The sequence below is a fragment of the Rhinopithecus bieti genome, unplaced genomic scaffold, assembly GCF_001698545.2.
Source record: "Rhinopithecus bieti isolate Rb0 unplaced genomic scaffold, ASM169854v2 scaffold_12049, whole genome shotgun sequence".
NCBI classification, from domain to species: Eukaryota; Metazoa; Chordata; class Mammalia; order Primates; family Cercopithecidae; genus Rhinopithecus; species Rhinopithecus bieti.
In genome coordinates, this window is record NW_016807278.1 from 2,685,395 (window position 1) to 2,699,870 (window position 14,476).

The following is a 14,476-nucleotide window of genomic DNA, read 5'->3' on the forward strand; positions in this document are numbered from 1 at the left end:
TCTCTATAGTAAATTATAAATTGCTGTACAAAAGGAAGGTGGCTCTAGAATGGCCAGAAACCTCTCCCTCCCTGAGCAGCTTTCCCAAGAGGTATCTGTGCAACCCCACCAGCCATCATTATTTCCAAACCCAGCTTCCTCACCCTGGGCCCTGCCAGGCTCCCTAAGTGGGGTATCCATTTGAAATCCAGACCATTGTCCATCTGAGGACCCACCATCTGGACACATCTGCTCATGACATCACTCAAATCAAGCTGCTTATTCTGTCCTCTACTGGGCAGATTGCAAGCCTAGTTTCAACAGACCGTAGTCCTAAAGCCATTTGAAAACCATAGGCTGAGCTCGAGCAGGGAAAAAAAGAGGGGCAAGACTACAGCAGAAGAAGCTTGGGGTGGGGAAAAGAGAAATGACTTTCAGTCCCTTAACCAGATCACGAGCTTCTTGAGGGCAAAAGAAGAGTCTTTTACTCTTTCTTTGACCCTTCACAGAAGCGAGTATTAGCTCAAAGCAGAACAGGGCTGGGCTTAATAAACTGGTGAATGACAAACTAGCTAGGAAGCCATGCAGACCAGGGGAAACATACCAGACAAGATGCAGAGATTTAGTCTCATAAGGAAGCGTGTTTAATCCAGCTGGCACATGTGACTTGCAGCCACACACACCTGAGTTTCCATCCCACCTGGCCATTTACCTGCTACATGGTCTTCCGCGGTTTATTCTCTGTCTCTGAGTCTGTTTTCTTGCCTTTAAAAGTGAGATAAATGCACTTATTTATTACAAGGTTGCTGGGACAATTGCTAAATGATGTACATATATAGCATCTAATCCAAGGCCTGGCACATAGTTGGCATTCAAAAACTATTGGTCCTTTCTTCGCCTGTAATCCCAGCACTTTGGGAGGCTGATGCAGGTAGATCATGAGGTCAGGAGTTCAAGACCAGCCTGGCCAACACAGCGAAACCCTGTCTCTACTAAAAATGCAAAAATTAGCCAGCTATAGTGGCGGGCACCTGTAATCCTAGCTACATGGGAGGCTGAGGCTGGAGACTCACTTGAACCTGGGAGGTGAAGGTTGCAAGGAGCCAAGATTGCACCATTGCACTCCAGCCTGGGTGACAGAGCAAAACTCCATCTCAAAACAAAACAAAGCAAACAAAATAAACAATTGGTCCTTTCTCCTCTCCCCCAAGTTATAGCTGGTATACTGACTTGTGATACGGCTTTGGACAAGATGGGGTTTCACACTTACTATATAGATCTACAGTGTAGACGAAGCCTGTGCAGACACCATACCCTAGCTTATACCTAAGGAATTATTGTTTACTCTTAGAGCCAACAGATGGTTATCTGCACAGGCAGTCTACTTTAGACCAGAGAGAAAGGCAGGCTCCTATAAAATGCCAGGCCAGCCAAATCCCCTCTGGGCTCCCCTCTCTCCTGCCTTTGCCATGGTTTCTACAAGCAAAGCACTCCACATCAGCTTCTTCCACCAATGTCCCACGAGCTCTAACATCAACCAAACAGCTGGAGTCAGCCCCAGAGACGGAGCTGGGTCTTCTGAAGTGACATCCATTCGGCTGCCAATATTGGTTTAGCTGCTGATATTCCAAGGATAGCACATCCCCGGTTGCATTTTTAAAATTCCTGTCTGATGTGATAAGCGGGAGCACAGGGAGGAAAGAACTAAGACAGCAGGAGGGAGCAGCACCTGTTCCTTCCCTCCCTCCCTGCAGCCTTCTGCATTTACATCCCATACAGACATCAGTCTGGATCCAACTGCTATCCTGGCAGGCTTCTACAGGCTGGAGGAGATGTGAAAATACAGGAGGCATGGGGGAGGGGAGGTGGGAGCAAAAAGCGGGAGGCAGCAGACAGAATGAGGATTTTCCTGAGTTATAAGATACACCATTTGTCTAGAAGTCTGGTTGCAAAGCACTGGCGGCTGCAAGTGCTTATACCAAAGACTCTTAGCTCCAGTGGTGTGGAAGAAACCTTGGTGTCTTATGCCCTGGAAGGGTCTCCCTTTGCTAGAGCATATGGTCCTCTTATTAGAAACTCACAGGTGACATGCTGTTTCAAACCTCACAGTCCAGCCTCTGGTGGAAAGGTGGGCTTAGCGAGGTAGCAGGAAAGGCCGAGAGGGGTCTAGACATGATTGCATCACTGCAGCAGAAAGGAGTAAACAGCACAAGCTGTTAGGGCAGTAGCTTTCACTCATGTCCCCCACACTCACACTACAGGTCTTGGTGCCCATAGGAAAATGGGGCTAAGCACAGGGGCTGCCTCAGGTGCCTGGAATCAGTTTGAGGGCAGCAGGTGGGCAAGACAGTTCCTAATGAAGCTCCATGGCCCCACCCTCAGTGATCCACAGCTGTGTGTCCTGGGCCCATGCTGTCCGAGGGGGCCTGTGTCAATGTTTCTGGAGAGAGGAGGCCCCGCTTCCCTCTGACAGGCAGAGGGACTTAGGAGTTTGAGTACAATTAACCAAATAGACCCATTTGGGAAATCGAAGGCCTGGGGAAGCTCAGTGGTTTCTCTGCCTTGCATCGGAGGGCCAGTGTCTGCTTCCTGTGATGGGAGGTGACAAGGAGTGGACGTACTGTGGGTGGCAGGAGAGAAGGGGAGAGATGAAGCCTGGAAGCCTGAGCATGGAGGATGCTGCATGCTGGAGTGGGAGGAAGAGGGAGGGGTGGCTCAGGAGCAGACGCCTGGGGCAGCTCCATGTGGCAGTGGTTTCCAACAAAGGGAGAAGACGCAGATAAACGGAGGGCTTCCTCCTTAGGCGGTTTCAAAGTCACACCTGGAGCCCCAGGGAACACTTGCACAGAAACAACTAGGCGTTGTTTCCAGTGAATCTTGGAATGAGCCACCCTAAGTACACAGCCAGCCCCAAACCCAAATGGTTTGCCACACAGATGCCAGAGTTGGACACAGGATTTGAATCCCGGCCCTTTCTTAGATGGGTGGCTTTGGGCAAGTTCCTTAACCTCTGTGTACTTTTATTCTGCCATCAGTAAAACACGGGTAATAATGGGCCCTACTTCATGGGGCCGCTGTGGGAGGATGGAGTGCAGGGCACAGTGCCTGGTGCATGGGGAGTGCTGAGATGCTGATTACTATAATGACGACTGTTATCATCATCTACAGAAGCCTGGGTCAGCTTCCCTTCTCTCAGAACTTACTGTACCCTCAACAGCCATATGTCCTGCTGGCAAGTAGTCTCTGCAGTCTTTCTTATTTCTTTTTTAAGGTTCCTCTGTGTGTCTGAAAGTCCTTTGATAGGTACTCCTCCTTCATGATTTGTGGGTGCTTCAGACTGGAGGAGGCAGTGTGACATCACAGCGAGGAAAACAGTCTACAATTCAGGGCATCCAAGTCCAGTAGGGGCTCTTTTGCTAATTAGTTTTGCGAAACCTTGGGGGAAATAACTTCTCAGAGAGCCTTAGTTTATTCATCAATCAAATGGGAATGATGACAGCAGCCTTGCTCATATCACTGAAACGTGCTGACAGTCAAATGATACAATTAATGTAAATGGAAACACTATTAAAAGGATTAAGCTCAGAACCAATATTCGATTTTGCTGGTTAGACTGGTGGTGTCCAGAAGCACAAGCCAGAATGAAGTTATTCTGGTCAGGCAGGAGGTGGCAGGGCATGACTCCGTGGCAGCCATGTCTGCTGTCACACAGTAGGGCTGCTGTCATCAGAGAAGGCAGTCCCCGGGTTCCTTAGGTGGGGATCTGGTCAGGCTACCTAGAGTGAATGTTCCAAAAGAGCTGTGGAGGGACAGGGATGGAGAGTGCGGAGGGTGCATGGGAAAGTGCCAAGAGCGGGCATGGGAAAGTGCCAAGAGCGGGGGCATGGTGACACAGAGCTGCACTAACTCCATCTAGTTTCATATATACTTCGTACCCATTTAAACAAACAGGTGCACCGCTTTTGCAATCACACTCCTTCATGCGTAGTAAAAGAATGGCATGCCACACCCCGCCCCCACCGCCCCTGCCAAAACACACACTAAGTCAGTATGTTCAAGTTCAAGGTTTAGTAACAATGACAGGGTGAAAAAGCCCTAAGTCAGATGAATTTCCCAGGTAGGCTCTGAAACCTGACACTGTTCTGAGATAAGTGGTAGCCCTAAAAGGGCCCACACAAGAAACTACCTTGATAAAACAAGTATATCTGAATTGCCATTGACATGAGAAATCATAACAACCCTCATTGATTAAACACCACGTGCCAGGCACTCTGTAGGCTCTTTATCTGTTTATATATTTACTCTTTAATCTTTACACAAAATGTTGGTTATTATCCCCATTGTATGAACTAGGAAACTGAGGCCTAGAGGGGTTCAGCGTTCCCAAGGTCACAAAGCAAGTGGATCGGGAATTCCAGAAGATGTGTCTGGATCCCAAGTCCATGTCATCAGCGCTCTCAGCTTCCACTTTTCAACCCTCTCCACACCCCTCCCCCCAAGTCCCAATTCTTTCTGGGAGGACAAAAGACTCCAAGAGAGGGAGGTGGCGTGAGAAAGACACCTTCCATGAGGTAGAGATGCCCAAACTCAAAGAATCAGGAAATCTTGCCCTGCTCAGGCCTCCAGCCCAACCCTCCTAGCCCAGCAGCCTCCAGGAGGCCAGTCTGTCACTATTGCCCATGACTGCTCTGTTAAAATTGCAGCCCTCAGTTGTCATGTGTCCTCTCCTGCTACTGGGACCTGAGAGTAAAACAGGAGTTGCTGGGAGTGGCAGCAAAATCTAACCCAGAATGGAACAAGGCAGACCCTGGGCACAGGGCATGACTTAGTGCTGTGGGCCTCAGCTGCTTACTGCGCCTGGACAACTGTCCATCTGCCAGGGCCCAATGCCCTGCCCAGGGCAGGGGTTCTCGGACTGTCTCCCATATGCCAGGGCTGTCACTCAGGAGCTCCCAGGTGGTGGAGGCCCAGGCTAAGTAGGGTATGGGCCACCAACAAAGATGTTTCCCAATTTTTCAATTAGGTGGACACTGGGACAATGCCAGCACTAATGCTGGCTGACTGTCCCTGCCAGGAAAGGCTTAAACGCTACCATTACCAGCCTCCTTGCAAGGAGAACCTTGGCATGCAGTTCTGTGGCAACTCAGGGCTTCTATCTCTGGGGAGAAAAAAGGAGATGCCTCTCAGAAGATTCCTGGGGCCCTTATCAAAGACAAGGGGCAGGAGGCAAGAATGTCCCCTCACTCTCACCCCTCCAATGACACATACCCCAGGCCCAAGTCCTACTTACCCTCTCTGCCTCATTCAGCCTCCTCCTTGCAACACCAGAGGAGGCTCCGTTCCAGGCTGCAGAGGGAAGGTAAACTCCAGCGTCCCAAATTGCGCATAAGTCAATCAACCTGTCTCAAGCAAGCACAAAGGAGAACCCCAGGGTTACTCTAAGAAAGGAAAAAAGGAAAAAAAAAAGGCTTTGTGGTTGGCAGCAGCTTGCTCATTCACTGGGGAAATTACATCTTTGCCCACATTCCTTTGTAAAGTTTTGCACAGCATAACACCATCTTTGTTCAAAGAAGTTCAAAGCACTCTGGAAAAAAAAAAAAGGACCGATCCTGCAAGGGTGATTGTCTCTCTCATCTGTAAGATCATTTCTTCGTGCCCTGACACCACAGTCTAATTGCTGATTCCCTATTCACCCCAAGACATTCAGCCGTATCTCGAAGAATCTCTCCTACACCAGGGGAGAATTTACCCATAATCATCTCATTAATGTTTTAGCTTCCTAGGAGAACTATGTTTTTCTTCCCTGTCTACAGATAAGCAAACCAAGTTCACCATAAATAAATCCATAACACATTGAAAGGGGATCCAATTTTAAGGTCAGGAGATGTAAATTTTAACTCCTAGCTTGTTTTGTCATTTAGAGTAGGACACTTCTCTACGTGTGACTCAATTTCTTAAACGGTAACATGGGGAGAAGGCATGGCAGAATGGATCACATCATTAGTTAGTGGGGGATCAGATCATTAGTTAGTGGGGTTCAAGTCCAGTTCTGAACAATCGTATAACCTTTCTAGGTAGTGATAACATATTCCATTTAGTCATTTGTTATAACATTAAAATGTATCTGCAGGAGGCTGGGCATGTTGGCTCACACCTGTAATCCCAGCACTTTGGGAGGCTGAGGAGGGCAGACCACTTAAGGTCAGGAGTTCGAAATCAGCACGGCCAACATGGTGAAACCCTGTGCCTACTAAAAATACAAAAATTAGCCGGGCACACCTGTAGTCCCAGCTACTTGGGAAGCGGAGGCAGGAGAATGACTTGAACCCGGGAGGCAGAGGTTGTAGTGAGCCAAGATCATGCAACTGCATCTCAGCCTGGGCAACACAGTGAGACTCCATCTCCCTCACCAAAAAATTGTCTTCAGGAAATGGTGTAATCTACCCTTGTAGAGGTGAATGTGGCAATAGCTATCTAAATAAGTATGCATTTACTCTGACCCAACAATCCCAATTCCAGGAATCTATTCAAAATATATCCTATATGCCCACAATCTCCAAGGTTCTCATTAAGTGAAAAACACATGATAGAAAATAATGTTTAATATGCTACCATTTATTTAGGAAAGAGAGGAGGAATGCAAAAATATATATGCATTTGCTTATATTTTTAAAAAAGACAATAAAATGATGAAGTATAAAACGCGTTTTAAAAGACCTACAGGGGCCAGGTGCGTGGCTCACGCCTGTAATCCCAGCACTTTGGGAGGCTGAGGCAGGCAATTTCCTGAGCTCAGGAGTTTGAGACCACCCTAGGCAACATGGTGAAACTCCGTCTCCACTAAAATACAAAAAATTAGCCAGGCGTGGTGGCTCACACTTGTAATCCCAGCTACTTGGGAGGCTGAGGCATGAAAATTGCTTGAATTCGGGTGGCAGAGGTTGCAGTGTGCCAAGATCACGCCATTGCACTCCAGCCTGGGTGACAGAGTGACTCTGTCTCAAAAAACAAAAACAAAACAAAAAACAAAAAAACAAAACACACATACACACACTCACAAAAGAAAACAAAACAAAACAAAAAAAACCCTACAAGGAGAGGGAGACATGAAGTGCAGGGGACAGACAGAAGCTGGACTTTGAATAGACCTTGTTACATGGATTTGCTTTGGACTATGTAATTATTTGACATAATTACAAAACATAATTAAAAAATTTCAAAGAGGTCGGGCACGGTGGCTCATGCCTGTAATCCCAGCACTTTGGGAGGTCAAGGTTGGTGGATCACTTGAGGTCAGGAGTTTGAGACCAGCCTGACCAACATGGTGAAATCCTGTCCTTACTAAAAATACAAAAATTAGCCGGGTATCATGGTGGGCACCTGTAATCCCAGCTGCTCAGGAGGCTGAGGCATGAGAATAGCTTGAACCTGGGAGGCGGGGGTTGCAGTGAGCTAAGATCGCACCACTGTACTCCAGTCTGGGTGACAGGGTAAGACCCTATGTCCAAAAAAAAAAAGTTTCAAAGAATTATGTAAAAATGAATATAAAATGAAACAAATGAACCTTTGAGTCCAGTTGGTTGGCATACTACACATAGATTAAAACACTAGTAATTTGACTGTGTATCCTTATCAGTGGTGTCCAATCTTTTGGCTTCCCTGTGCCACCCTGGAAGAAGAATTGTCTTGGGCCACACATAGAATACACTAACATTACAAGGAGTTAAAGTAAATTGCACAAAAATCTCATGTTTTGAGAAAGTGTATGAATTTGTATTGCGCTACATTCAAAGCCATCCTGGATTGCATGTGGCCTGTGGGCTGGACAAGCTTGCCTTAGACGGATGTACCACAAAGATAAAAAGAATTGCCCTATGTCCCACAAGAAATCCTAAACTGTTTTCAATAATCATATTATTGATGGTACTGTAATATTATTATTGTGAGACTTTTATATGTTCATTGTGAATAAATCAAATGAGTACTACTGTTGATCTTGCTTGGAAACAAGATTTGCTGGTTGAAAGGAGATACAAAAGTAAGATTGATGAGATTGGGTACAAATTCTGCAGTCTTGGCTGTGAACTGGGAGTATCAGTATGTCCTTCAAATGTTCTGGTTAATCACACACACATGTGTGCATGCACATTTCCTAGCTCTGTTCACTGTAAGGCCTAGAAACAATGACCATCCTAGTAGGAATGAGTACCTCTAGCAATCAGATTATAAATTCTAAATACCATTCCACGAGAAGAAGTTGGGCCTCCCTGGAGAAATGACTGACTCCAAATTTGATGTCGCAAACATACAAGATAAGCTCAGAACATCCTGTCATACCAAAAAAGCTAACAGAGTGTCAAAGACTATGAGACTCATGTCAAAAGGACTCAGAAACCAAGAAGAATAAGGTTTCCCTGGTTAAGTTGAGCATCAATAAAGATAATAACTGCAACAGGGAGAAATATAACAAATGTGTTTAAATCTATGAATTCCTAATAATATTTTAAAATAATCCCAAATAAGCCATTAGTCACATTTGAAGGATGTCAGGGAAATGCCTATTTTGAAAACTGTTTAACAAAAGAAAGGGGGAAGTGGGTAGGGACATAGCTGAAACAAGATTGACCTTATATTGATAATTATTGACAAGGATGATGGATACATAAGTTTCATTATATTATTCTCTCCTCTTCCATAAAACATTTTCAAAGTAAAAAATATTTTAAGTGATAGAACAGGTCAAGAAATAGGAAATCATTGGAATGTTAATTCTTGAAACTCTTCTGAACAACAGACATTATAGACATTCAATCCTAACAGTAATCCAGTATCACATGACATTGATATTATTTTAGAGATGAGGCCTTGCTCTGACACTCAGGCTGGAGTACAGTGGCACCATCACAGCTCACTGCAGCCTTGTCCTCCGGGACTTCAGTGATCCTCCCACTTCAGCCTCCCAAGTAGCTGGGCCCATAGGTATGTGTCACCACGCTTGGCTAATTTTGTTTATTTTTTGTAGAGATCAGGTCTCACTATGTTGCCCAGGTTGGACTTGAACTGAGCTCAAGCAATTCTCCCACCTTGGCTCCCAAGTACTGGGATTATAGGCATGTGCCACCATGCCCAGCCTGATATAGATATTATTAACTACAGTTTACACCTGAGGAAATAGGTGTAAAGAATCCATGTGATGCTGGGCACAGTGACTCATGCCTGTAATCCCAGCACCTTGGGAGGCTGAGACAGGTGGATGGCTTGAGCCCAGGGGTTCGAGACCAGCCTGGGCAACATGGCAAAATCTTGTTTCTACAAAAAAAAAAAAAACGAAAAAGAATCCATGTGAGTCAAACTCACATGTTCTTATGTCAAAGGCCCACTATTCCACAGCTGCCGCTCCAATACCCTCATTGATATATCTGGGTTAATAAAACCTTCCTTACCTATATGAGAGTGTCAGGGACTGCAATGAGATAACACAGAGGAAAGTACTCAGAAAACAAAATCTCCATACAAATATTTTATTGCCATTTAAAAATTAGAGATCAGATCTACCTACAGGATTACTGTGGAGATCAAATGAGGGCTGTGATTTGAGGATAGATGGACAGATATATAGACAGACAGACAGACAGATAATCCTTAAAGATGAATGAAATTGCAATTACCACCATTGCTTTTATCATCAGTCATAGGACTTTAGGGTTGGTTAAAAGTGAAACTTAGAATCCAGGAAATAGACTGCCCCTCTGACTCAGGCATAGGAAGGTTCCAGGAAGGATACCTGATACTCCAGGGAGGACTAGGGACCAAGAAGGTACCTGATATCCTGCAGGCTGCAAGAAGAGCAGCTCTGGGTCACAGCAAGGCAGAGACCACGGTCAGTTTGCTAGGCCCTTGGGTGCTGTCCCTAGATTCCAGAAGGTCAGATGAAGCAGCCACACTGCAGACACCTGCTGGGTTCCTCTGAATGAGGTCTGGGCTGGAAGCGAGGAGAGTAGGTGTGGAAGACACTCACCAGCAACAAAGGCAGGATCCAGCATGTTGGACTGATGACAGGGAGTGTCTGGGGTTGCTAACCAGCTCCAACACTTCTCTCTTTCAGCATTGATATCTTTTTTTTTTTTTTTGAGACGGAGTCTCGCTCTGTCACCCAGGCTGGAGTGCAGTGGCCAGATCTCAGCTCACTGCAAGCTCCGCCTCCCAGGTTTACGCCATTCTCCTGCCTCAGCCTCCCGAGTAGCTGGGACTACAGGCGCCTGCCACCTCGCCCGGCTAGTTTTTTGTATTTTTTTAGTAGAGACGGGGTTTCACCGGGTTAGCCAGGATGGTCTCGATCTCCTGCCCTCGTGATCCGCCCATCTCGGCCTCCCAAAGTGCTGGGATTACAGGCTTGAGCCACCGCGCCCAGCCCAGCATTCATATCTTAATGTATGTCTGGGGATTCTTTACAGATCTTTCCTTAGCAAACGTTTATTCTCAGACTGTCCTTCCCTCTGCCACAAATGACAAGCTGGTCCGGGGATCTCTTACACTTTCTCATCTTGGAATTCCATAATTCCATAAGGGTATATTTCTAAAGAAGTACACAATCAAAATTCTCCTGACTCGTGGTTCATGTGCCTCTACCCCCTGAATATTTAGTCTGTGCTCAGGGCACAAAGATCATTCTGTCTCTGTCTCTCAGGATTCTTACTTAAACATTTAAAAAATTATTTTATTTACTTTTTTAATAGCTAATCCCTGCACATGATATGAAACTCAAATGATACAAAACTATACACAGTATACTTTTGAGATGAGCCTAGAACATCCTTCTCTCAACCCTGTCCCACAGCTTCCCAAGCTCCATTCATCCCCTGTCCCCGGCCAACCACATTTACTAGTTTATTGTGTAATTATAACATATAGTTATTGTGTAACTATAACTATAACCTCCCAGAGAGTCTATGCAGACACATATATATATATACACATGTATTTTTAACAATTCTAGCATACTATACATATTTTCCCCTACCTTGCTTTTTGCCATTAACAAATATCTTAGATATTTTCTGTATTTGTTCATATAAAACTGCCTTGTTATTATTATTATTATTTATTATTATATTTTTGAGACAGAGTCTCGCTCTGTTGCCCAGGCTGGAGTGCAGTGGTGCTATCTCAGCTCACTGCAAGCTCCGGCTCCCAGGTTCACACCCATTCTCCTGCCTTAGTCTCCCGAGTAGCTGGGACTACAGGCGCCCGCCACCACGCCTGGCAATTTTTTTTGTATTTTTAGTAGAGACGGGGTTTCACCGTGTTAGCCAGGATGGTCTCGATCTCCTGACCTTGTGATCCGCCCATCTCGGCCTCCCAAAGGGCTGGGATTACAGGTGCGAGCCACTGCGCCCGGCCTGCCTTGTTATTTTAACAGCTCCGTGGTATTCCACTGTATAAACATATCATAATTTACTTACCAATAGGCATTTAGGTTGCTTGTAATCATTTCATATGGAAAATTACTGCAATACATATCTTTGGGTAAATGTGATTCTTATATTTGCAAGACTATTTTTCAAATAAATTATTGGATAATAATTATCCAAAGATAATGTGGCCAAGTTGCTCTCCATGAATGTAGTAACAATTTACACTACCACCAGCAATGTATGAGAGTTCCTGTTTCCCATTCCTTCTCCAATATGTTGTGTTATTAATCTTTTTGATCTCTGACAATCTGACACACAGAAATTGGTATCTCCTTTGTGGTTCTCTTACTATGAGTAAGATTGAGTATTTTTGTTTTACTGTATTAGCCCATTCTCACACTGCCATAAAGAACTGCCCAAGACTGGGTAATTTATAAAGGAAAGAGGTTTAATTGACTCACAGTTCAGCATGGCTGGGGATGCCTTGGAAACTTACAATCATAGTGGAAAGGGAAGCAAGCAAACATGTCCTTCTTCACATGGCGGCAGGAGAGACAAGAATGAGAGCTGAGTGAACGCGGAAGCTCCTTATAAAACCATCAGATCTTGTGAGAACTTACCATCATGAAAATAGCATGGAGGAAACTGCCCCCATGATTCAATTACCTCCCACCAGATGTGGGGATTATAGGAACTACAATTCAAGATGAGATTTGGGTGGAGACACTGCCAAACCATATCAATTTCAATATTCCTATTATTTGCCCATTTCTCTACTGGGCAGTTGGTTGATTCTCATCAGTTTGAAGGAACTTTTATTAGGAAACTCCTTCCCTATAAGAGGGGCTGCAAATTGACCACATCATTATTTTTATCCTGACTTTATTTGTGGTGTTTTTATTATGCATGAAATTTTTTTCATATTTGATTGGATGTTTTCTATTTCACTATGTTTTGTGTCATATTTACACCTTCTTTTTTCAAGATTATTTTTATGTTTCCATGTTTTTATTTAACATTTCTATGGTTTAATTTCTTTTTTCTTTTTTTTTTTTTTGGAGACAGGGTCTTGCTCTGTTGCCCAGGCTGGAGTGCAGTGGCATGATCATGACTCACTGCAGCCTTAACCTCCTTGACCTCCCAGGCTCAAGTGATCCTCCCACCTCCCACCTCAGCCTCCCAAGTAGCTGAGACCACAAGCACTGGGCCCAAAGATGCATACCTGGCTAATTTTTAAATTTTTTGTAGAGACAGGGTGTCACCATGTTGCCCAGGCTGGTAATTGTGCTTCAATCTTAATCCATCTAGAGCTTACTTTGAAATCATGTGAAGAAGGGATCTAACTGTATATTAGATGGTGATGATCCTAACCTCATTTATTTAAAAATATACCTTTTATTCTATAGTTTGAAATGTCATCTTCAATCATACACAGTACTAAATTCTCCTATGTGTTTGAGTCTGTTTCTGGACTTTATCTTCCACTCATCTGCTTATCCCTTCATGTGCGGGTATCACACCATATTAATTACTGTAGTTTTATAATCGAGTTTATAGTCTTTTAAAATTTTTTTCTGTTTACTCTTGCTTGTCAATTTTTTCACAGATTTCTCTAGAATCAGACTTTTTCTTTCTTAAAGAAAATCAAATGATATTTTTATTGGAGTCATATTAAAATTATAAAATAACTTAGAATTGACATTTATGATGTTGACTCTAAGAATGTGATATGAATTTTAATTTGTTCAAATTTTCTTTGGAATTCTTCATTTCATTTTAAAATTTTATTGTACAAATTATGAACATTTTGTTATGTTTATTACTATGCATTTGATCGTTCATTAAGCTATTTTAAATAATTATTGCATACTAATTTTGAATCCTACCATATTGAAAGTTATTTTTCTATTTTTAAATTTAAATAAACATTTTTGAGACAGGGTCTTGCTCTGTCATTCAGGCTGGAGTGCAGTAGCATGATCACAGTGTACTGCAGCCTCAATCTCCAGGGCTTAAGTGACCCTTCCATCTCAGCCTCCCCAGTGGCTGGGATTGTAGGCACATGCCACCATGCTCAGCTAATTTTTAAATTATTATTATTATTTTAGAGACAGGGTCTCTAGACTATGTTTCCTAGGCTGGTCTCAAACTCCTGGGCTCAAGTGATCCTCCTATCTCAGCCTCTCAAAGTGTTGGGATTACAGGCATGAGCCTTTGTACCCAGACCACAGTTTTTTTTTTTTTTTTTAATTTTAATTTTAATTTTTAGAGATGGAGCCTTGCTCTGTCACTCAGGCTGAGTGCAGTGGTGTGAACATAGCTCACTGCTGCATCGAATCCCAAGGCTCAAAAAGTCCTCCTGCCTCAGCCTCTTGAGCAGCTGGGACTACAGGTGCATGCCACCACATCAACTAATTTATTCTTATTTATAGTTTTAGAGATGGGGTCTTGCTATGTTGCCCACGCTGGTTTTGAATTCTCGGCCTCAGGTCATCCGTCTGCCTCAGCCCCCTGAGTAGCTGGGATTACAGGCATGAGCCACCATGCCTGGCTTGAATGTGATTTCTAAATGATCCATAATTCAAAGAGAAAATTTCAATTGAAATGAAAAAGTACACTGAACTGAACAAAAATGAGAATACAACATATCAAAATCCGAGGGACACAGCTAAAGCACTGCTTAGAGTGAAGTTTATAGCACTAAATCCACACATTAGAAAACAGGAAACACTCAAATCAGTCATCTAAGGTCCCACCTGGAGAAACTAGTAAAAGAAGAGCCAGCCTCCCACCCCAAAACCTAAAAGCAAGCAGCAGGAAGGAAATAATAAAGAGCAGAAATCAATAAAATAGAGAACAAACACAATAGGGAAAAATCAATGAAACAAGCTGCTTCTTTGAAAAAAATCAATTCAACTGACAATCCTTCAGCAAAAATGAAAAACAAAACAAAACAAAGGAATGATTCAATTATCAATCTCAAGAATGAATAAGGGATGCCACTATAGCCCCTGCAGACAACAAAAGGGCTATGAGAAACTACCATGAAAACTCTACACACAGAACTTTTAAAGCTTAGGTGA

General features: G+C 43.8%; 1 protein-coding gene across 21 annotated transcripts in view; it reads right to left on the bottom strand.

Moving 5' to 3' along the window:
- The window catches only part of NFASC (neurofascin), a 204,655-nt gene that overhangs the window by 102,764 nt on the left and 87,415 nt on the right, over positions 1-14,476 (bottom strand). For 20 of the 21 annotated variants that reach the window (XM_017881014.1, XM_017881013.1, XM_017881006.1 and 17 more), the window contains exon 2: positions 5,270-5,378. The exons of the other annotated variant lie outside the window; for it this stretch is intronic. In XM_017881014.1, the coding sequence (XP_017736503.1) occupies positions 5,270-5,378 (109 nt within the window). The remainder of the gene's footprint in view (positions 1-5,269; positions 5,379-14,476) is intronic. 21 annotated transcript variants of the gene reach the window in all.